The 22,635-nt window shown below is 41.4% G+C and overlaps 1 protein-coding gene across 1 annotated transcript in view; it reads right to left on the bottom strand.

Annotated features, from left to right (window-relative positions):
• AHCTF1 (AT-hook containing transcription factor 1) overlaps nucleotides 1-22,635 on the bottom strand; it is a 2,707,103-nt gene that overhangs the window by 2,525,768 nt on the left and 158,700 nt on the right. Inside the window, exon 2 of the mRNA XM_044058692.1 lies at nucleotides 5,201-5,261. Coding sequence (XP_043914627.1) covers nucleotides 5,201-5,206 — 6 coding nt within the window. The 5' untranslated portion in view covers nucleotides 5,207-5,261. The remainder of the gene's footprint in view (nucleotides 1-5,200; nucleotides 5,262-22,635) is intronic.

Here is a 22,635-nt window from a genome sequence, read left to right as displayed (position 1 = left end):
ATTTTGGCACCAGTTATTTATTTGGGACAAACCTTCCTGCAGGATGGTTAAGTCATTTGGGGATTTAATGACTGCTCAAAGCTTGCAGTCATCTGCAAGCGTAGTTAGCCAGAGCTCTTTCATATTGACTTTTACTTCAGAAAAGTAGATGCCAAACAGAAGCTGTCCCAGCACAGAGCCCTGGGGGAGTCCACTGCTGACTGGTCTCTTTGTGGAGGTAAATTCACTTATTTTGACTTCCTGCATCCTATCTGTGAATCAGATGGCAATCCAGCGGGTGACACAGGGGTTTGTTCCCAGTTTAGTTAGCTTTTCTATTATGCCTGAGTGGGGAATTGTTTCAAAAGCTTTGACCAGGTCAAGGTATAAAATGTGTACTATTTTGTTTTGGCCTTTACCCATTGCTTTGGTGACCTTTTCAAAAAAAATCACCAGGCTGAGTTAGCATGACCTGTCCTTGATGAATCCAAAGTGAGACATGTCCAGTGTTTGGAGGCTACCTATGTCCTCATTGATTAATTCCATGATAAGTCTTTCTAGGGTGTATATCACAAACTCGAAAGCTGAGAATATCTAAGCTCCAAACCTTGAACTGTAAACCTCGAAACTGGAAAACATTGAAGCATAAAGCGGAGATCGCCATAGAGTGCGTAAAGGGAAGAATTCCCTCTACTGCACTGTAGTGCAATCTCAGAGTTGGTATATTTAGCTAGCGGAGGTGTGGGGGGGGGGTGCAGGGAGGCTTGTACCCCTGTATAGAGCATTTTTGTGTTTTGGGTGTGTACTGTTTTTTTTTTCCATGTTCGATTTTTTCCAGTTTTGAGGTTTACAGTTCGAGGTTTGGAGCTTCGATATTCTCAGCTTTCAATCATCTGATATAAACCCGTCTTTCTATGCCTTTGCATATGAGGCTAGTCAGACTTATGGGTCTATGGAAGGTCCTTCCTTATACAGGGAATGACTGTAGCTGTTCTCAATTCACTTGGAACAAAACCTGTATGGAGGCTGAGACTGGACAGTGTTGTTAGGGGTGTGGCTGAGACTGAACAGGGAACTAATCTAAGGGGGCGGCGAAAGCTAACACATTCCAGCTAGGCTTATAAATGCCTTCGGGCAGATAGGTTTATAGGTTCATAGGTAGGTACTAGGCTAAGACCCATGGAAGGCTTGCAAGTGGATGAAACAGGAGAATTCTGAAATGTCTTAGATACTCGGGTGTCTTTGTATGTGGACGCTAAAGCAAACAACCAAATTTGTCAAGGCCAATATATGCACCGACATATTGATTTCACAAATGAATTTCTGTATAGAGAGATATGAGGGGATATAGTAGTCCTGGACAGCTCATTTCCCTAGAGGAAGGAAAAGGGTAAAACAAATGTGCTGCATTTGGCATTATCACGAGAGAAGAGTAGGCCAAAACTTCACACAGTGATGCATACCTTTGGCACTAATGAAGGGCTAACAGAACATTTTGTAGCATCAGTAAACTACCCTCATCTAAAAGGGAATCAACAGCCCCAGGAATATGGCTGTTTATCAGAAAGCGGTCTGTGAAAATTGCCCATTCCCAAACCCTCATCTCATTTCAAGAGACAGGATAAGTGCCTCCCTGTTTGTTTACACATTAAATCATTAATACGTTTGAAATATAAATAACTAAGGACAAGTCTCTAATGTTATACCTACTCTGAACTCCAATATTCTGTTGTGTACTGCTCTCTGCCTGCTGTGTACTGCTCTCTGCCTACTATCATTGTCTATGTAGTTTGACAGTGAGAACAAGGCAGTCAAGTCAGAAGCTTCTGTGTTAACAGCCACTCTAGGGGGTGTGGACTATTGAAGGAATGCCCCAAGTCAGGTTTCGAGTGTGGGTGCACCATTTTAAGGGATATCTGCAAGTCTTGAAAACCTTTATGTGCTGTCATTGGATATACAACTTTCTAAAACTAACCTTTAAAGGCTCAATAAAGAGTTTTCCTGTGATATGAGGTATTGCCAGCTATGCCAGGAGAGTAGGGCAGTGCATGTGTAAAGTATGCCAGCACAGCTAACTGGAGTTATGCAAATGACATACAATTCTTTACATATCAAACTGATCCGTACAGGCACTTATGTTGAAAAGTACTTGCAAAGTTGCTTGTGTTTAAATAAATAAATAAATAAATAAATAAATAAATAAAATGTACCAGTGATTGGTCCTGCTAGACAGAAAATACAACTGTATGTCAGACTGTACTGTAACTGTTTAAATCAATATACTGTGACAGAGGATACTGGAAGAGAAGAGGTTAATCACAGTCCAGCTAACTTTGAAAAATAGTCAGAAATTCAATACCTTGTTTACTGTTCTGATTGCAGCCAGAGACAAAATACCTGAAAACCAGGACTAGGAATCCAACTGTATTGTCTTCATGGTTGAACTAACCGCTACCCTGGAAGGGTGGAAGTTTTTGAAATGGTTTTATAGCTTCCAGATGCTATAACACATCTTAGCAAAGGTGTCTGTGTGTGTCTGTAAGTAATGACACTTGTTAGTTTCTGGTTCAGTTTTTAGTAGGAGGTAGTGTGGGAATCAGAGTCAGATGACCAGATATGTGATGTCATTCTGTAATCCAGCACCGAAATGATTTTTTAATACTAGATGAGACAGAAGTCTAAGGGCAGTCTGTTTGTACAACCTGACAAAGGAGGACCACTCACCTATACCTTGCCTTACTCTAGTTAAGTGAACAAGGGGATAGTAATAGTAATTCTTTATATCAGTCAGGAAAATATAGCGAGATTAGTTAAGTATTGTTTTTTTGGTATCTGTGTGAACCTTTCCATCTGTGTTATTTTTAACATTTCTTGCATCTGAAACTCTGGTGCTTAATGTAAATAGATATTTAGTATTTTAGTGTTCTTTTATAACTTATTATTAAATATATTTAAACTTTTCATCGTGGCTGGCCTTTTAGAGAATATTTTAACCTCGGACTACGTATTTGGTGACACTGTTGCCACTAATGAAAGCCTTGCTGCACTGGTCAAATGCTACCATTTGTATTATGTTTAGTCAGTATAATTGGGTAACCTTGCAACAGCCATAGAGTAGCTGGTTTTCGGGTGTTCTGGGGGTAATATCTACCTTATAGTCTGGGCAGAGGAGACATAGCTGGGTAAATCTCTGCCAGCCTTTCGCAGGCACAAGAGCATGTGCGCACGTGTGTCAGCTACTTGGAGCAGGGACACACAGCAATGGTTTTACTGAGATAGTGGAGAAATTGGCTTGTAACACGAGGCTGAGGACTCTGCTCTACAGCTGTGTCCATGGGGAATCTTATTTGGGGGAGAGAGACCCAGCCCCAGGACTGAGTGTGCTTCCTGTGTGCTCTTAAGGGAAATTGTGCTTGGTGCAGACAGCTACATCTGGAAATACTGCGTGCATCCATTTTTGCTTCAAGGGAACGTCCTTCACTGGTTTCAGTGCAAGGATTGAGGCTCCTGGATTACTGGCCCAGAGGAGGGATAACACAGCTTTAAAACCCAATACAAATCATCACTATAACTCCCAAGTCTTTTCTGCAAATGAACTTTTAAATTCAGTTCAGTCGGGCTTAACAGCTCATCAAAAGAAGACATCCCTTGCACAATAGTATCCTACATGGACTCAAACATAAGCAACTTGAAAGGGCTCCATCTCAGACTCTACAGTATTCAAACATTCCCAAACAGGAATTGGACTGAGTCAAGCTGAGGCAGACAGGAATAATATCCCCATACAGGAAAACATCTTCATGCCTTGCAGCCTCCAATCTACTGCAACTACAGACATATTTGGTGAACATCCTGTGGACTGACGAAAGATCCAAGGGAAGAGTCTAAAATTCACAGTGGCAGGTTCCTACTTGGAAAATTAAACTTCCTGGATTTCTTGACAACCTTTAAGAAATTGGGCTTCATGGAGGTCGAAAGAGTACAGCCAGTCTTATTCCAGATAGGAAAATATGCATCAAGTTAAGACAACATGAACATACACTAGGTATAAATCTGTTCAGGCTCTTCACATAAGCCTGAGATACTAACGCCTCCTTGGGAATCAAGAGGAACCTAGCGTATTTCCATAATCCTTCTCACCTAATGGAACCTTCCATATAGATTTTTTTGTTTGTAAAAATCCCAAGACCTTGTGAAGACCTCTTTCCTTGACATTGTTTTAAAGGGACCACTGGACAATAGGGCAATGCAGAACTGCAGTGTGGACAGCAAGGAAACTGCAGTCTCTGATTATTACCCTAATATTCTTCTCAAGTTTGAAGGGCAGCCATGAAAGTGAAGGGGCATACTACCTAGTGTGCATTCACAATGGGACACTGTCAAAGTCTCAAGGGTTAGAATGATCTCCCTACAGGGAGCACCACAATGTCAGTTGCTACTGACCACTACAGTTTCTAGGTAATTACCATGGGCAGAACAGCTTTGCCAAGATTCATTTATTCTTTGGTCAGTCACATCAAAAGAAAAACTGAGCACTAGAGTATTCTACAAGACCATGCAACAGTTTTAAGAGCTTTGCTCTCCTCAGTCCTGTCAAAAGGTGCGCTCAGCACACTCTCTCCAGGGTATCACGGAAGTTGGCAAACACAGCCAGGCACGGTGACAAAGTAAGAGCCAGCACCAGCTGCAAAAATTGACACAAACCTTACAAGGTTCAGATGAAATGGTTGCCAAACAAATCAGGCAGACCATCCAGTCACTGGCTCTCCCATTAGCTAACACTCACTGGAATTGTAGCACTAAGATAAAACAGTCTACCTGCGCTGAATGGGAATTAAAAAATATTGAAATCCAACTCTGTGATAAACCAAAATAAATATTAAAAAAAATCACCACTTGGAGAATGGTGAAGCAGAGCTGAATATCTGTTTTGTCAGTTAAGCTCTTTCATCTGCCTTAGACTACACCAGAACAAAGTAACTACATACCACACTGCATTTAAATATATTCCAATAACTTCATGATCCAGTCTTTAAAACCTCAGCCCTAAATAAACATTCCACTTCTAAAAAAGTGTACAACAATTATTCTAATCAAATGCATATAAATATATACATGTGTAAACAAAAATGTAATAAAATATTTCACCTATTAAATTTCAACTTCCTAGCCTTTAAGAGACTGTTTATATTTAAATGACAGTTTAACCCTGGTAGCTTACCAGCATTTAATTTGCTGTCCAAGTTCCTTAGTCTGTAAAATTATATCACCATCTTCAAATTCTGTAATACATTCAAAAAGAGAAAAAAAAACAGAACTTTTTGATATCAGTACAAACTTTCTCAAATGCATTACTATAATCCTTATTCTAAAAAGCCATGATGGGTTCAAATCCTTTCCAAAATGTTTCTGTATTGCCCAAGTGATAGAGAATAAGAAACATCTCAAAACAGGTCCTGTGAATACTCAGCCAATCATAAACAGACAAGCAAGTGCACCAAATCAAACATCTTAACTGAGAATAAAGACCTAACTCCTTCCCCGCCAGTACAGCTGTTTTGCGTGTGTACCTTTAACTCCCAGTGGGTGTGGCTTCAGCCTTTAGAAAAATAAAGCTATCACCTTACAGTTCTAACAAATACTTATTGACAGAGATCAAATATAAATACAAATGTGTTTGCCATCATGTATGCTTCGGGATAAAATATTCTAATACCTTGTATGTAGCATGGTTTTGGAATTATTAATGCAAATAGGAACAAGCAAGATTTGATGCCTAGATGTGCAGGAGGAGGTAACTGCAGAAAAGCCTGGAGGTGCACTCGGCTGTAATGAGTTAAGATGATTGAGGAGGATATGAAAGCTTGCATCCAAAATCTGTCCAAGGCCCTATACTCTTCATCTCGCAAATGGACAGGAAGACTCCAGAAAGTGGGAGCCCTCTAAACAGCTACCCCAGCAACAATGACACCCTGCTTTGGTGTCAGTCAAGTAGAGTCAGTGTTTGGGAGGATGTGCTGCAGCATCCTTAGAACAAATGCTCCAGTACATGTCTTTTCTAGTGTTATCTAAATGACAAAGTGCACCACCATGTTAACTGGGGTGGGTGCCAGCCAGGAAAAAAAGATTTGAGGAACCAGCAGGCTTTAGCACATACTGTTAAGAGCTTGTGTAACCTGCATGTCATCCTCTTCACTGCCTCAATACTAAGACCTCTTCATACTTAGTGTCATCCGAGTGGAATGGCGGGAAGTCAACACCCTCAACAGCAGGGGTCAGGGACACAGAATGGAAGTAAACACATCTACTCATACTTCATCCTACTGTGGCCATGTACAGATTCATCATCAGGCAACGAAGAAGCCTGCAAAGTGTCAGACATATGGGAAAAATTTTGAAAGGGCCATATGACCTCTGCATTATCCTCAGAGGTGGTGGTGGTGGTGGACAGATAAAGTGCCATTCAATGAAGTATCCCACATCAAGGTCAGAATAAGGATTAAAGCAGGCACCAAGAACAGCAAAACAAGCTCTACATTCATGCCACCGAAAATTACCTCGGCACCATATAGAGTACATACACCTGACCTCAGATGCCAGAGGTCAAAACCCATATGAACTGATGTAAGCAGACGGTAAGGGGCTCAATCCTCAGCTGGCACACTGATACCTAAATGAACTAAGATGTTAGTCAACCCTGGGCCTTATGTCAACAGTTGCAAAACCAAGAGGGACCAGCACACACGACAGCAGATATAATATATAAATTTTATTCGGAGGTAGCTAAAAAGCTGCCTGCCATAAAGTAACAAACCGGTTTCGGCTTGTAAAGCCTTTGTCAATGTTATATATTCTTTTTCCAAAAAGTTGGATTTACAAAACACCATCACATCCTGGTACTATTTATATACACTTCATTTAAAGTGGTACACTCCTGACATAAATAGACTTGCACAGTCAAAGCTTGGAACATATAAAAAAAAAAAAACACAATATAGTGAATATGTTAGTTTTGATCAGACATGAAAATCTGAGTTCCTTAAAATATTTTAAATTAATACTTGGTTGCGAAAATGCAAATATACTATATTATACAAAGCCATAAAATAGCTTGTATTTAGCCAGGACTCAGTTAAAAGTCTGAATGTATAAGATATAATATATACTATATAGTTTGGGCCCAAATGACTGACCATATGTAACTTGAGATCTGTCTTAATAGGAACTTTAAGATGGGATGGCATACTAGACTAAACAACATGGAAAGTAAGTGGATTACAAATCTTGGTGCTTTTTTCAAACCAGGATTGAATGAATGTGAAGTACATGAAGGTACATCTAGGCAATAATTTGATAAATATTGTACACAATTGTGTGTTAGCTATACATATTTGTACCCCCGTGATATTAAGACAGATCTCAAGTTACATATGGTCAGTCATTTGGGCCCAAACTATATAGTATATATTATATCTTATACATTCAGACTTTTAACTGAGTCCTGGCTAAATACAAGCTATTTTATGGCTTTGTATAATATAGTATATTTGCATTTTATAGGTTCATAGGTTGGTACTAGGCTATCAGCCCTAGGGCCTATACAAGCCTAGCCATAACAATTCCCTGGCTATTTCTTCCCACATTATTTACTTTCCTGGACCCCTGTCTAGCAGGGCGACTGACGTGATCCCTGGGGTGAATTTCCTTTCTCCCATCCAATCGTCAAGGTTCCTCTTGAAGAGGTCCAAAGTGGCACTCTGCTTGACATGTATGGGCAATCTATTCCAGAGTCTGGGGAGTCTCTGGGTCAGGAACCTATCCCTCCAACATGTTTTGTTTATTGTGATGACAAGGTTTAGATCTCTGGAGCGTGTAGCTCTGAGGGATTGGGGTGTAGCATGTCCAACAGCTCTGGGTTTGACATGGCCTTGTATGTTAAGCAGAGATCGCCTCTGAGTAGACGATATGCGACAGAGTATAGCTGGAGTTTAAGGCGGTCAGCATAGGGCATCTGCTTTAGGCCTGTGATTCTTTTAGTGAGGTATTTCTGAGGCCTTTCCAGTTGTTGCAGATGTCTTGAGAGGTACATACCAAATGGGGCATTGTATTCTATAATGGGTCTAATGAGGGATGAGTACAGTGGGACAATGACCTCCTTTTTCTCGATGAAAAGCCCTTCGTGATGAGGTGTGCCACATAGAAGGATTTCCTGACTGTTGTGGCGATGTGGTTATCGAAGGTGAGACCACTGTCCACCTGTGTCCCTAAGTCTCTTATTACACTTTCTGTGTTTAGTGTACTGCCACCTATATGGTAATTCATGGATACATGTTTTTTCCCAAAGGGGATAACAATACATTTCTTGGCATTGAGCTTGAGCCCATGGCTCTGGCACCAAGCATCTGTTTCTGTAAGGCCCTTTTGTAGAGTATCCACATCATTTGGGGATTCAATAATGGCTCCCAGTTTGCAGTCATCTGCAAACTTTGTTAGCCAGAGTCCCTTAGTAGATGCCAAACAAGAGCGGCCCCAGGACTGAACCCTGAGGTACTCCACTTGTCTGGAGCTGGATTTGGAGTCGGCTACTTTTACAGTGTGGGTTCTATCTTTTTCTATTTTCTATTTTCGCAACCAAGTATTAATTTAAAATATTTTAAGGAACTCAGATTTTCATGTCTGATCAAAACTAACATATTCACTATATTGTGTTTTTTTTTATATGTTCCAAGCTTTGACTGTGTCAAACCAGCAAGTCTATTTATGTCAGGAGTATACCACTTTAAATGAAGTGTATATAAATAGTACCAGGATGTGATGGTGTTTTGTAAATCAACTTTTTGGAAAAAGAATATGTAACATTGACAAAGGCTTTACAAGCCGAAACCGGTCTATTACTTTACGGCAGGCAGCTTTTTAGCTACCTCCGAATAAAATTTATATCTTATATCTGCTGTCGTGTGTGCTGGTCCCTCTTGGTTTTGCATCTATTGGTTTGGACCGTGCACCACAGTCCACCATACGTGCCTTGTTTTTTTGTTTTTATGTCAACAGTGCCAATCCCAAAGGCTAGAAGGCAAAGTCTAGTACCATGAGCAATTACCCTGGTAGAAAGATTGCACCTGAAGGTTGGAATCCAGCATCAATGTGCTGGTGCCAGAATGAGGTCCAGTAAGGAGAACAAAGAGGACAAGGAAGAAAAGCTCTCTTCACCTTGGTATCAAAAGTGGAGCAGGACAAAAGATTTTTTCCTGCGCTTTCATGAATATCTTCATCTTCACGTAGTCTAGTTCAATGATCCATACTAAACGGCTTTACAATAACCTGAAAAGTCTTTCAGATGGTGGCCTGAAACAAAACCCTTTATGAAAGCTTCATCAGAAATGGAAGATGCCATAAGGCCTGAAGTATTTAGTTCTCACCAGTTAAAATTTATCTGTGTTATTCATTTTCATTCTTCCTCACCAATGGGGTTGGATCCAACTTAGCCATATACAACAGACTTCAGATCCAGCTCTCTAGCGTCTCCCTCTACCCATACTACTCTACTCTATCCTCAGTACCTCAGATCAAGTTTGCTGCCTAACCTCCCATTTTACAGCAGAGAGACATAGGACAGAAGACAGGGCTCAAACAAAGAACTGAATAGTGTGACGTCCCTCCTCTGGGCCAGTAATAAAGCAGCCTCAATCTTCACTACTGACACCAGAGAGGGATGTTCACTTGGAACAAAGATACACACAGTATCCTACCAGGGCATCCAATTATACTTAGCAAAAGTAATACTAATACAAATGGTACTGTTTTACCTATAAGTGGCCACAGTGTAAAGTTCAAATATATTTAATAATAAAACCACGGAATACTAAATATCTATTTCCAATAAACACCAGAGTTTCAATCACAGGAAATATTAAAAATATCAGATAGAAAGGTTCACACAGATGCAGAAAAATACCTAACTAATCTCACTACATATTTCTTGAATGATCTAAAGAATTACTGTTCCCTAGTTCACTTACTAGTGCAAGGCAAGAGGATGTGGGCGAGTGGTCTTCCTTCTTGTCAGGTTTCTGAAAGACTGCTCAGACTTTTGTATAGTCTAGTATAAAATCATAATTTCAGTGCTGGATTACAGAACAACATCACGTCTAGTCACCTGATGTCTGATTCCCACACTATCCCCTTTACTAGAAACTGAACCAGAACCTAGCACATTTGTATGAAAACACACACTGAGCTTTGGCAAGAGGTGTTATAGCAACTGGAGGCTGTAAAACGGTTTCAAAAATTTCCACCCTTCCAGGGTAACAATTAGTTCACTCCCAAGGACAATACAATAGGATTCCTTGGAGGATATCAGAAAGTCAGAGAGTCAAAGTAAACGTCATTTAGAACTACACACATGTAGCCTAAATGAAATTTTGTGCACGAGTTCAATTCTTGAGATTACAAAGGAAAGTGAAACACATACAATACTACTCCCAATACACGCAAAAAAGAGCAAAGACATTTACCAACACTCGTATAGGAAAATAATACCCTCACCAGAGTTAAATTAACTATCCTGTTTAAATACAAAACACACTACGGAATGAAATGCTCAAATTACTTATCTAATATTGCACCTGAGTAAGTTAAATAATACTATGGATACAATAAATATTGCACTTACTTGGAATATACGCAAGTATACATTGCACAAATAAAAAATTACTTGTGTCCAGACCTCTGGGACTAGTGCCCAAGTTCAGACGTCTAATCACTGTAGGGTAGAAACTGTTACTGAATCTTGTAGCCCTGCAGCAGATGCTGTGATATCACCTGCCCGATGCTTAAACAGTCCATGCACAGGATGCTTGTTGTCCTGTACTACTTTGGTGGCTTTTTGGATGCTTCTTGCAGAATACAGATGTTGTATCGATGGAAGACTGGAACCTGTTAACCTTCTCCGCAATCCTCACCACTCTTTGTAGAGAGAGGATGGCGCTGTGCAGCTTCCAAACTACACTGTGAAGTTGCATGTGAGGATGCTCTATTTCAACTCTATAGAAGGTGGAGAGAATACGAGGAGGGAACTTAGGTTTTTTCAGTCTTCTTAAAAAGAGATTGTAAGATGGGGAACCATACATGCTAAGGCCAGAAGGGGGCAATCAGGATGACTGAGCTCTTCAGTCTGCTTGCCTTCTGTAAAAACTTTGGAATGACAGAAGAGGAGGGTAGGCATACAGGAGACCTGGGGGGGGGGGGGACGACAATCGTGAATCCAAGTTTCTCTCAGTGACACCACTGGAGGGGGAATGAGAGCAACATGTTTGCTGCACTTGCTGTTGAAGGGTGAGACAAAGGTCACAGAAAGGCTGGCCCCAGTGGCTAAAGATCATATTCACCACCAACTGATTGAGAGACCACCCATGAAGCATAAGAATGGATCTGCTGCGCCTGTTTGCCAGTCCATTGGTTTTCTCTGGGATGTACATTGCAATGAGAAAGTGGTCTGAAACAAATCACCCATTCCTAAACCCTCATGGCTTCTCTGCATAGAGGATGAAGATTGGGTTCCTCCAAGCTTCTTGATGTACCAGACCACGGACAGGTCTGTCTGAATTACCATAATCCCCAGAAAGAGAGAGTTTTGAAATACTTACAGTGTTAGGACTGCTCTCATCTCTGGGAAGTTGATATGCAACTTGATCTCCAGAGAGGACCACATGCCTTGGACGATCTCTCCCAAGAAATGCCCCCCCACCCCTGCTGGAAAGAGTCTGTGGTCACTGTGGCAACTGGGGGTGGAAGGACGAACGGTCTGCCTAGAAAAAGATCAGAATGAACCCACTGACTGACATTTGAAGTCTGGAGTGAGTCTTATGGGAAACAATAGGGGCTAATGAAGTATGGACCACCATCACCAAGGTCTATTGAAGAATTCACAAAATAACTCTTCTAGAGGAACCAGAAGCATAGCAAACAGACACCAGACCTTGTAGTACTAATCTTGCTGGTGAAGACAGGTGAGAGAGTATAGACCAAACCCGATGTCAAAGATGTAATGCAATGGACAGGTAAGGAAAACAGAGTTGTAGTGGTCAAGAGTCCCTATGAATTCCTCGGTCTCTACCAGGATTAGGTTTTTATTTGGCATGGTTTTTCAAGATGACTAAAAAGTGTTGGAAACCTGAAGCAATTAGTCCCTTGCTTGTAAAAGTTGATGCTTGGATGGTGCAGTGAGGAGCCAATCATTGAGACATGGAAATGCCTGGAACCTTTAGTCTTAAGTGAGCTGACACAACTGCCATGCATTTGATAAAAACACCCTGGGGGCTGTGGTGAGTCCAGTTTCCTCTTCGGAGTGGGAGGAGGAAGGGAAAACGATACATAGTAACCTCTGGATAGGATTCTCAGCACCCATGAATCTTTTGCCATACCTGTCCAGACATCTAGGTGTGAAGAAATTTGACTCCCCAAACTACCTCCAGAGTTGGTCAGGCAGGCAGCACTTCAGGAGTGCTGATACGGCCTAAATAAATCTCTAAAGCCATGGTTCTGCAGGTCCCCCTCTGCCTCTAGTTCAACATCTACCATTAAAATTTCCTCCTCTGCCTCTGGAGAAATTATCCCCACATGAATCCAGGAGAGGTCCCAGGGATTTTCATAACCACATCATCTTTCCACCTCGTTGGTTTCTAGAGAAGGTCCATTTATGGGTAGAACACTTTATTCCTATGGCAGAGTCTTTCCCTCTTCCTCACTGTGGGAAAGCTGGTCTTTAACTGATGGCCTGAACAAGGAAGTGCCATCAGAAGTGCATTGACAAAGAACATCTTGAATGGCTCCGCAAATGCGCACAGCCGTATCCAGGCAAGTCTCCTTATGGCTATACCTGAACCGGCTGCTTGCGAGGTACCTTCCACTGCATGGGAGATCAGCTTCATCGATGGATTTGAAATATGTATAGTAGAGTAGCCAGTTGAGAGGAAGGTCAGACATCCTCAGCAGACATGGAATCAGAGTATTTGATAATTCCTTAAATCAAATCTCCCTGCAGCTTAGTGAAATGAGCTAAGCAGCTTGGAGACCTCAGTGCGAAAGTAGCAGAGGTGAAGACTCGTTTTCCAAATCAGTCCATTGCTCTGGACTCCCTGTTTAGTGGATAGACAGAACAGCTCTGGTCAGCTAGCTCCTTCTTGGTAGCTTTCACCACATCATAGCATCAACCAGGACTTCCTTGCTCCAGTAGGGTATATCAGAAGGAGTGACCAGAAATTTGTCCAGGTGCTTGGGAACAGGTTCAGTAGTGACTTGTCCCTTCCAAGCCCGGTGGGAAACCAAATCAATTAATTAGTTCATCCTCCGGGGGGGGGGGGGGGTTGGGGGCACCCAACACACAGATGGGTCCAGAATAGAAAGCTTCCAGAAACACTAATTCTTCAGGAGGTGGAGACTGGGAAGACCAGACATTCTGTTTGAGGATCTCGAGGACATCTCCATAGGAGATATCAGGTAGCAAAACTGGAGGATACCGCTCCCTCATCAAACATCACTGTCTTTTGTGAGACACTCCCTGGGCAAGCCTATGCACCTCCCCTTGCATGTTGTCTTCTGAGGAACCTGCTCAGTGGGATGTTACAGAAAGGTATCAGAAGGGGGGGGATTCTTCTACAGGAATTATCTGTGGACTTCACAGAACTGTTTATCCCTGTGGGATAGGTCCAATGGGCTCAAGAGCTCAGAATCAAAGATGGGTAGGATACAACACAACAGAAGACTGTTCCCTTTGAAGAGAAGGTCCTATCAGGTAGGATGGGGACACCCCCAATCAGAGCCTCAAGGGGAGAAACTAATTCGAACTGTCCAGGACGGAGGCTCCAAGAGGAAAGCACGGATCCAACAAAATCAGAGCCAAACCCAGATCTGGTGACGACCTCTTGGGTCACAGACCTGCTCTGATTAGAGTATCTGAGCGGAACCAGTAAGGAACACCATCAGAGTCGAGGAAGGTACTTCCTTGGATCTGAAGCCAAACCTCTCAAGGATCTTGTATCCTGGGACTCCCAAACCATTGGTTAGATCAGAGGAGGAGAGAGAATGGACTTAGCAGGTGCACTCATGGATCCAGGAAGAAAAGGAGCTGGGAGGACCCACCCCAGCTGGATCTGAACCCTGAAAATTTCCATATCATCCTATCTCAATCTGCCCAAACTCCTAGAAGACCTGGAAGGTGCTGTGGATGAGGGCCTGGAGTGTTTCTGCAGAGTCTGGAAAATTTGGCCTGACAAGGAAGGAGATACTGGCTTAATGGTATACTCAACAGTACAGCTCCTGCAGGCAGAGATAAAATTCAGATCTGATGATGAGATAGAAGGAAGGGGAGAAATCACTACTAAAGCAGATACCAGAAAAGCTTTTAGGATCCAAAACAGTCGGATCAGAGATTTTTCAGGTCTTCTCCATCAGCTCCGACAAAGCTCGAGGAGATTTCGGTGGAGAGCTCTTTTTGGTTTCCTAAGAAACAGATTTTGCTGATTTGGTGAGGGTTTGAGCCCCAGAAAGAATAGGCAAAGGACCTCCAAGTATTAATTTATTGCACCTGTTGGCTAATGCTCTGGAATTAAAGGTAGAGCATAACAAACAGGATATCTTGAGGTGGTCAGATCCTTAACAATAAATGCATTTCTTGTGGACATCCAAATTGGGGAACTTATGCCCATAAGAAGTGTATTTCTTGAACACTGTCGGTTTCTCAGGCAGAGAAAAGCTAACAGAGTAAGCCAAACAAGATAATAACCAAAGAAGAACAAAAATAAATACAAACTACGGTATGTTACAGTTATCTAAAAAGATAAGGAAAAATACACTAACAATGGTATTTGACAGAAACTACTGAAGTAGAAGACAAAGATTCAGAACAAGGCCGACACTAACTCCTAAAGCCACCGAATGCTAAGAGGGAGGAAAAGTAAAAGGATACAGCAGGAAGACTGAATAAGACTACCTAAAAGTTTTTGACTCTAGCAATCTCTTACAGCTCGAGAGTTGAACCCATGTTTAACCACAATGGCACCAAACGAAATCAGAGGTGTAGGAAAGAATAGAGCATTATGGGTAGAGGGACGAGCTTGAGAGCTGGATCCAAAGTCTACTGTATGTGGCAGAGTCAGATTAGAGGATCGAATCCAAACCCATTGGTAAATAAATTCCATTTTTCTTTGCCCCACCACCCAACCTGGAGACCATCAACCTCACCCCATAAGCTCATTCATTTACCAATACCATGGATGTGCCCCAGTGCATTTTGGGAGGCAAAACCTGCCCGGAGGAGTACACACAGGCAGTCATGAATGTTACTTATTCTGTCACCAGCATCCTGACAACTGGTAGCACTGCTGTAGACACTAATCTCATCCCTGGTGGTAATGTGGTTAACTTTATCAATGCAAGGACTAACCATGCCCCCAACTCTAAGCATACTCACACATTTAAGCATGCTAACAAGGGCTACTATTACTCATCCAGACAGCTTCCCGATTCCTACTCATACAAGCTACCTTCAACACACAAACAGCAGAGATACCTGTCTATGAGTAAAGTTCCACACTTCTCACAAGGATCCTTCCCTGCTCAGCACTTTTAACTCCTGAAATGCTATTCCATCCCTCATTGCCTGGGCTGCAGTCAGATCTTTTCATCACTCTCTACTACAGATCCAGACTTCAGGTCTCCTTATGGCTATATATCTGAAAGTAAAAAAAAAAGTGTTTTGATGTTCAGAAACATCAGCTGTCAGCTCATAATTAGACTCTTAACCCACATTCCGTAGTTGTTGTTTGAAGGACCCATGTTCAAGAAGGGTCCAAAAAATGCTTCCGGTTCCCTTTCTTAACTTCTAAACACCTACAACATATTACTAGCCACTGGAATTTTTTTAGGTCATTTGTTTTGCAGAAATGCCTGTGTAGACACTCTGCTGCAAACTTTCTAAACCTCCTTGAAGTGGTGGCGTACCCAAGCTCCAAGCAAAGCTCAGTCCATTTTTAAAACTCGCAAAATCTTTTTCTCTTCCTTCATCTCACACCATTTTTATATCTCCTACCCCAAGTTGCTTCTAAAATCTCAGCTCAATATTTTCTTCACCACTCCACTGATACATTATCAGCCCTTCTATGACCAAGTACAATGCCTATTGGGAGATTTCTTGTTGCCACCAAAATTCTGCTGACTACTCTGGCCTCTTTCCAATGTAGGTTTTATTAAAGCACATACCACCCCATAGGCCCCAAAAGGAAAGCTTACCACATTTGCAGTGCTCATGACAATTTCCTTCCAGCAAGTCTATACCATACAAGTTATAATCCACCTCAACTGTGTAGCCCTTAAAAAGTCAAAGCTCTGCAATACCCAATCCCCCATCCCCCAGATTTCAAAAGGCCTAAACAAACTCCTTCCTATGCCACACTTGCAGGTTTCCCCTACTCTTAACAAATTCTTGGTTTTTCCAACCACCACACACCACCCCACCACCACCCATCCAAAAGAATTCATATGGCCTGCACATTGTGGTCTAAATCCACAAACAGAAGTTTCAATTCAAGTTTATCCAAAGGCTTTGTTTTCACTTCCTTCAAAAAGTCCTTAATAAACAGGTAGATAGCTTGAATGTCAAATCCACAGATACTTAGCAGGCTCTCCACAGACAGGTTAGGCCTTTATTGATGCTTTTGTCTAGCTTAACAGCTGTAACCTTGGGTTGCAGAGGTGGAGGACTGGTGTAAAAGTACACCGATAATATATGTAGAAATGGCATTTTTTTCCTTAATCCAGACATTCACTTATGCAAAAGTAAGACCCTTGGCTTAATCTAACCAATGCTGTGGCCTGTCTTACTTATTCTGTACTATCCAAATACTTGAAATTTGTTTTTTCATATAGTAAGGAAGTGCCTTGCTCAGGGCTTTTTCAGCCAAGGTTAAACAATCACCAACAATGCTGTCAAAAATGACTGCTAAATAATCTCCTGTATGAAAAGCTCCCACTCCCCCCCTCCCAATACAACATGGCTTCCAGCCTTCCCACAGTACTAACACTGCACTTCTGATTTAATCTATATAGATACGGTCAATAAAGCTAGAAAATGACAAACTAGTCTCCGCTATTTCTAGACTTGTCTAGAGCCTTTGACACTGTTTGCCAAAGTAAAATTCTACATCAAATGTCCTTGTTAGACCTCAGACCACCCTTGTATGGTTCACAAGCTACCTATCCAATAGGTATCAGTCAGTAAAATGGCACTCCACCCTTTCTCCATACCTTGGTCACCACCAGTGTTCTAACAAGGCTCTATTCTTGGTCCCCCCTAACATTCTCACCAAAACCCTCCACACAATAGGCCTCTCTAGTACATTGTGCAGGCGATTCCACCATCATTTTGCACATCTGACAATCTGGCACACCTCCACAAAAAAATAAATAAATAAATAAAACTATTCAGAAAGCTTTAACAGCAACTGATACATGGCTTTGTAACTCAACTTATGCTCAACCCCAATTATTTTTTTCTTTTTTAAAACACACACACACACAAACACACACACAAACACACACACAAACACACACAAACACACACACACACACACACACACAAACACACACACACAAACACACACACACAAACACACACACACACACACACACACACACACACACACACACACACACACACACACACACACACACACACACACACACACACACAAACACACACACACACACACACACACACAAACACACACACAAACACACACACACACACACACACACACAAACACACACACAAACACACACACAAACACACACACAAACACACACACAAACACCCTCCAAATCCTTCTCCAGAAGGGGAAAAAAAAAAACAAAACTGAATTTAAGATCATCCTCCCTAATTTGACTTAAAATTAAACTACATATACAAAATTGCACAAGATAAACTCATCAAAACTAGGGAGTCAAATACGCTCACCGATCCAACTAAAACTACACTTCCTGCTACTTATTTCCCTACCCACATTTCTTTGACACTGGTCCTTAATAACCTTCAGTTAATGCTATAACAGTTGCTAAATTTGCAGCAGATATCTTTTTTTTTTTCAGAACACACCACTGTATAGCTAAAAAGCCTAACTTGGTTAGAACTATCCCATCAACTAACTTGCACACAATTTCTTATCACCTACAAAATTATACAGAATCCATCTGCTTGTCCAGCACTAAATATTCTACACAACTATGTTCCCAGTCTGTCATGATCCAATGACTGAAAACTCCTGTGTGACCATAAAGCTATCAAACCTACTGGGCATGGTCTGTACTCATACCATGTTGCAAAGGCCTGGAACTCCTTACGTCTTGCAACCTTACAAGGTTGAAGAGGACTTTGCGCACAATTTCCCGTTCGCAGATTACTATGCACTCAATGCTGCCACAGAGGCCCAGATGCAACAGAGTATGAACTGCTTTTCCACTGCCTGCAGAAACTTCAGCCTCACAATCAATATCAAGAAGACTGATGTTTTGCATCAGCCCGCACCACAGAAGACGTATGCGGAACCAACCATCACCGCTGAAAGTGAGATCCTGAAGGCTGTTGAAAAGTTTACATACCTCGGGAAGCACACTCTCCAGATTTGTGAACATTGACATTGAGGTAGACACATCGCTAAGGAAAGCTCGCCATCTGGATGGCTGTGGGAGTCCGTGTGGGAGAGGAAAGGTATCAAACTGTCCACAAAGCTAAAGGTGTACAAGGCAGTTGTACTGCCCACACTACTGTATGCCTGAGAGACATGGACTGTGTGCAAGTGTCATGCCAAAAAGCTGAATCGCTTCAATAGGAACCGTTTAAGAAGGGTACTGAAAATTACCCGGCAGGACAAAGTTCCAGACAAAGTTGTCCTCTCTCAAGCTGGAATGGCAAGTATCTACATCCTGCTGAGGAGAGCCCAAGTCAGGTGGGCAGGCCACCTTGTACATATGCCAGACACGTCTCCCCAAGAGACTGTTCTACGGTGAACTTGCAGGAGGCAAATGCACACAAGGTGGGCAGAAAAAGCACTTTAAAGGACACACAGTTTCTCTGAAGAGCTCTGGCATTAACCTGGACTCCTGGGAAACCCTAGCACAAGATTGCCCCACCTGGTGAAATTGCATCAGTAAAGGCACTACCTCCTACGAGCACAGCAGGACTGCAGAAGCGCAAAGGAAGCATGAACTGCGTAAATCCACAGCCAGCTCTTTGCCAACCAACCCAACAGACCACTCATGCCAAACGTGTGGCAGAGCTTTCAGAGCCCGCATCGGACTGATCAGCCACAACAGGACACACCATATTCAGTCAACCTCCTCAATGTGATGTCCTTGGTCATAGGTCGACGATGGATGAACACCACCACTCTCCACTCCACTCCTTCAAAACCATTCTGAAAGACTTCTTAGCCAAAAACGGATTGTTCTTGCTCAAAACCAGGATCAACTATAACCCTAAATGTGAGCAAATACACATTCATACCTTACATCTCCCTTCTTCACTCACTTCCTTACTGCTATCAATCTTGCTCCCCTGGCCCTCTCTCTAAATATACCTTGTCTGTTTTTTTTTTCTCACTTCATATTGCAATTCCTGTTTGTATTATACTAACTTACCTTTAATCTCACCAAGCTGGATAAAATTTCTCCAACTATTAAACTACTGTCATTTAACTTGCATCTATTCTTAACTAATGTTTTCATATCATATCTAATTTTGTACAATTAAACTGCATTTGTTCTTTGTATTATTTTTAAAGACTGTAAAATTGTTCTGAAAATAAATACTTTGTAATACTTTGCAGCTTTTCTCCCCAGCCCTCCCACTGAAAATGAACTCCTACCCAGTCAGCCTTTCCAGATATTTTGTTGACATTTGATTAAATGTTTAATCTGGTCTCCTTATAACTCACCCTTTTATATGAGAAATTCTGATGCCAAAGGTTTCAAAGAGAGGGTGAAACTAAATAGTTACAATGGACACCACTGAAGTCCCACAATACAATAAGGTGGAATCCAATATCCAATTGCCCATCTCATACTTCTGCTAATGAGTCCGTTTTTATATATACACACAAACTCAATACAATCCCCAAAGATCCATGCTTTTTAAAAATTACCTCCCATCATTTTTTTTTTTTTTTAATTTTACATTTGTTAACTGGGAAAGTCCGACTTGGAACGAGCCAATTTTCAGTGGAGGCCCGGGGAGAAATGCTCCAGACGCACATCTTTGTAATGTGGGAGAAAACCAGAGCACCCGGAGGAAACCCACACGAACGCAGGGAGGACATGCAGACTCAACACAGAAGGCACCCCAGCAGGGAATCGAACCGGAGAACCTCTTGCTGTGAGGCGACAACTCTACCACTGCGCCGTCCTAAAAAGCTAATTCTAGTGAAGGCTTTCTCTTAAAGACTTACAAGAAAATGTCAGATTATTTTCTCCATATCATCTTTTAAGTCATTTTAATTACATGACTGGCTTGCCCACCTACCACTGATGAAACCACACAGTTTCAAGTCGATCAGGACTGGCAATAACTTTGCAGCCTTGTAGCTAATTTTCCCACAAACTTTAATTTTAACTTAATGCAGAAAGCCTAAGAGATTCATGGGGTCTTATTCCTTTGGTACAACTCCTCTTACTGCAGGCTTTCATATTGCAGGGATTTCTCCCAAATTTCTGCGTTTCCAAACATTGGTGTTACTACACTACTACTGAATAAAATGAACAGCACTCAGGCTGGGGGAAGGACAAGGGAGCCATGACATCACAGAATGGGTGGGTCTTATTATTTTCATTAGAATCCGATGACTGCTGTGGTGATGTCATTTTGGGGGAGGGAACAGATTAAAAAAAAAAAAAAAAAAAAAAAAAAAGTACCTGCACTGCCTGGCCTCGATGATGTCAGTAATTGGGAGACTCCAGCAAGCTTTATTCAAACGTGAGAGAATCATTTTGTAAGTGAAACCATCACAGTATGAGAAGGTAGGCTTCTGTTACAGAAGTGAGGGGAATTATAAAAATTGTAAATGCTTTATTGTTGTTGCTTTACAGAGGACAATGTAAATAGGGAGGAAAAGGGCCGTGAAGTTGAGGAATAAATTAGAGAAACCTGTTGTACTCCTTTAATTCAACTATCTCCTACATGTCCCTTAATTTTTGGCACCCTATTTTCCACAGTGTTACTGAATTTCTATACTCATCCAGTAATTTGACAGTCAGCTGCTTGGGATTTGATTCCTCCACTTTTATAACTAAAAATTGTTCTGCCAGTAAGTTAAGCATTAAAGGGGCACTCTCAGATTTTTTGCTAGAGGAGTTTGTTTACATTTTAGTACTGTGCAAGTCACATGTTCACGACAGTGGCGCAGGAAAATAATTTTCTTGGGTGGCGAAAGCCAGGGTACCTACCTATGAACCTAGAGGCAAGGTTTTCAAAGAGCCTTTTTTGCATACTGCAGGTCAGATTACACAAACTCTCAGTGGGGGTTGTTAGAGAAAGTGCTTGGAACTTATAGTTGCAGTTTGTCCTTTTGCATTTTCTTTGCCCCACTCATGAGCAATTAAATTTGCTGAATGACTGGATTTTACTCAGCTAGAGATGCTTTCTTGTCATACACAGACCTGGAGCCTCTTTAGCGATGAAGCGAGAGCTGCTTCACGGTGTATTTTTTTTTTTTTTTTTTTTTGCAGAACTGTCTCTAATTATTCAAGCCTAGGCAACAGTATTTTTCATGCCTGTTGCTACAAATCTTTTTCCTTCCACTAGCAATTATTTTTCACATGGTCTATTATTAGTGTTGCGTGTGTTTGTCTGTTTGTGTAGGTGTGCTTTTATAATCCTACAGGTTTTCCCTCATTTTACAGCAAAGCATTGCTTTGGCCAGTTGTGCCTTCCAAAGAAATATGTTGAGTAACAAATGTTCAAACATTCTAAAAGAAAATATTTTGCAACTTTTCTCAAAAAATGTCATGCAGCTTTGTAACTGAATCTAACACTGTTCTAAAAGTATTTTCTCATTAGCTAATGCTGTATTTTGTCCTTCACAAATCACACCATAACTATTTGTCTAATAGTGATTCCATCTTACTGCATTTCTTTTCTCACTTTTTTCTGTCATTCATTGTGGTAAACCGTTTTCAGCTTTCACATCTTTCCTGGGTGTTTGAAGTACAGTTAGTTTACACTGATTAGCATTTGAAAGTTGAACCAAATGCAGTCTACACATTTCCCCGTATACTTTTTAGTACCATTCTTAGTACATTACAGTAGGTAATTACTGGGGTAAGTTTTACTGCCTTAGTAAAAAAGTAAGTGTTGTAACCAAAATCTCATGCCATCGATAACCCTAATGTGGTTTGAAAACAACAGCCTCTACATGTGTTACTGACAGAAATTAAATTCTAGGCATTCATGAATGTCTATACATTTCAGAAATCATACATATCGGATAATGCTGGTCTTTTGGTGAAACTATGTAAGCAGTGAACATAACTGTTTCAGAAGTGCACTTCAAGGTTACTACTGTCATTGTAAACTTGTATGTTACCTGCTGGACAGCAAGCTGGTTAATAGGT

This window comes from Protopterus annectens, chromosome 1.part2 (genome assembly GCF_019279795.1).
Source record: "Protopterus annectens isolate FY-2018-M chromosome 1.part2, PAN1.0, whole genome shotgun sequence".
Taxonomy (NCBI): Eukaryota; Metazoa; Chordata; order Ceratodontiformes; family Protopteridae; genus Protopterus; species Protopterus annectens.
The sequence above is the reverse complement of the archived record's forward strand: the minus strand, read 5'-3'. Positions and strand labels throughout refer to the sequence as shown.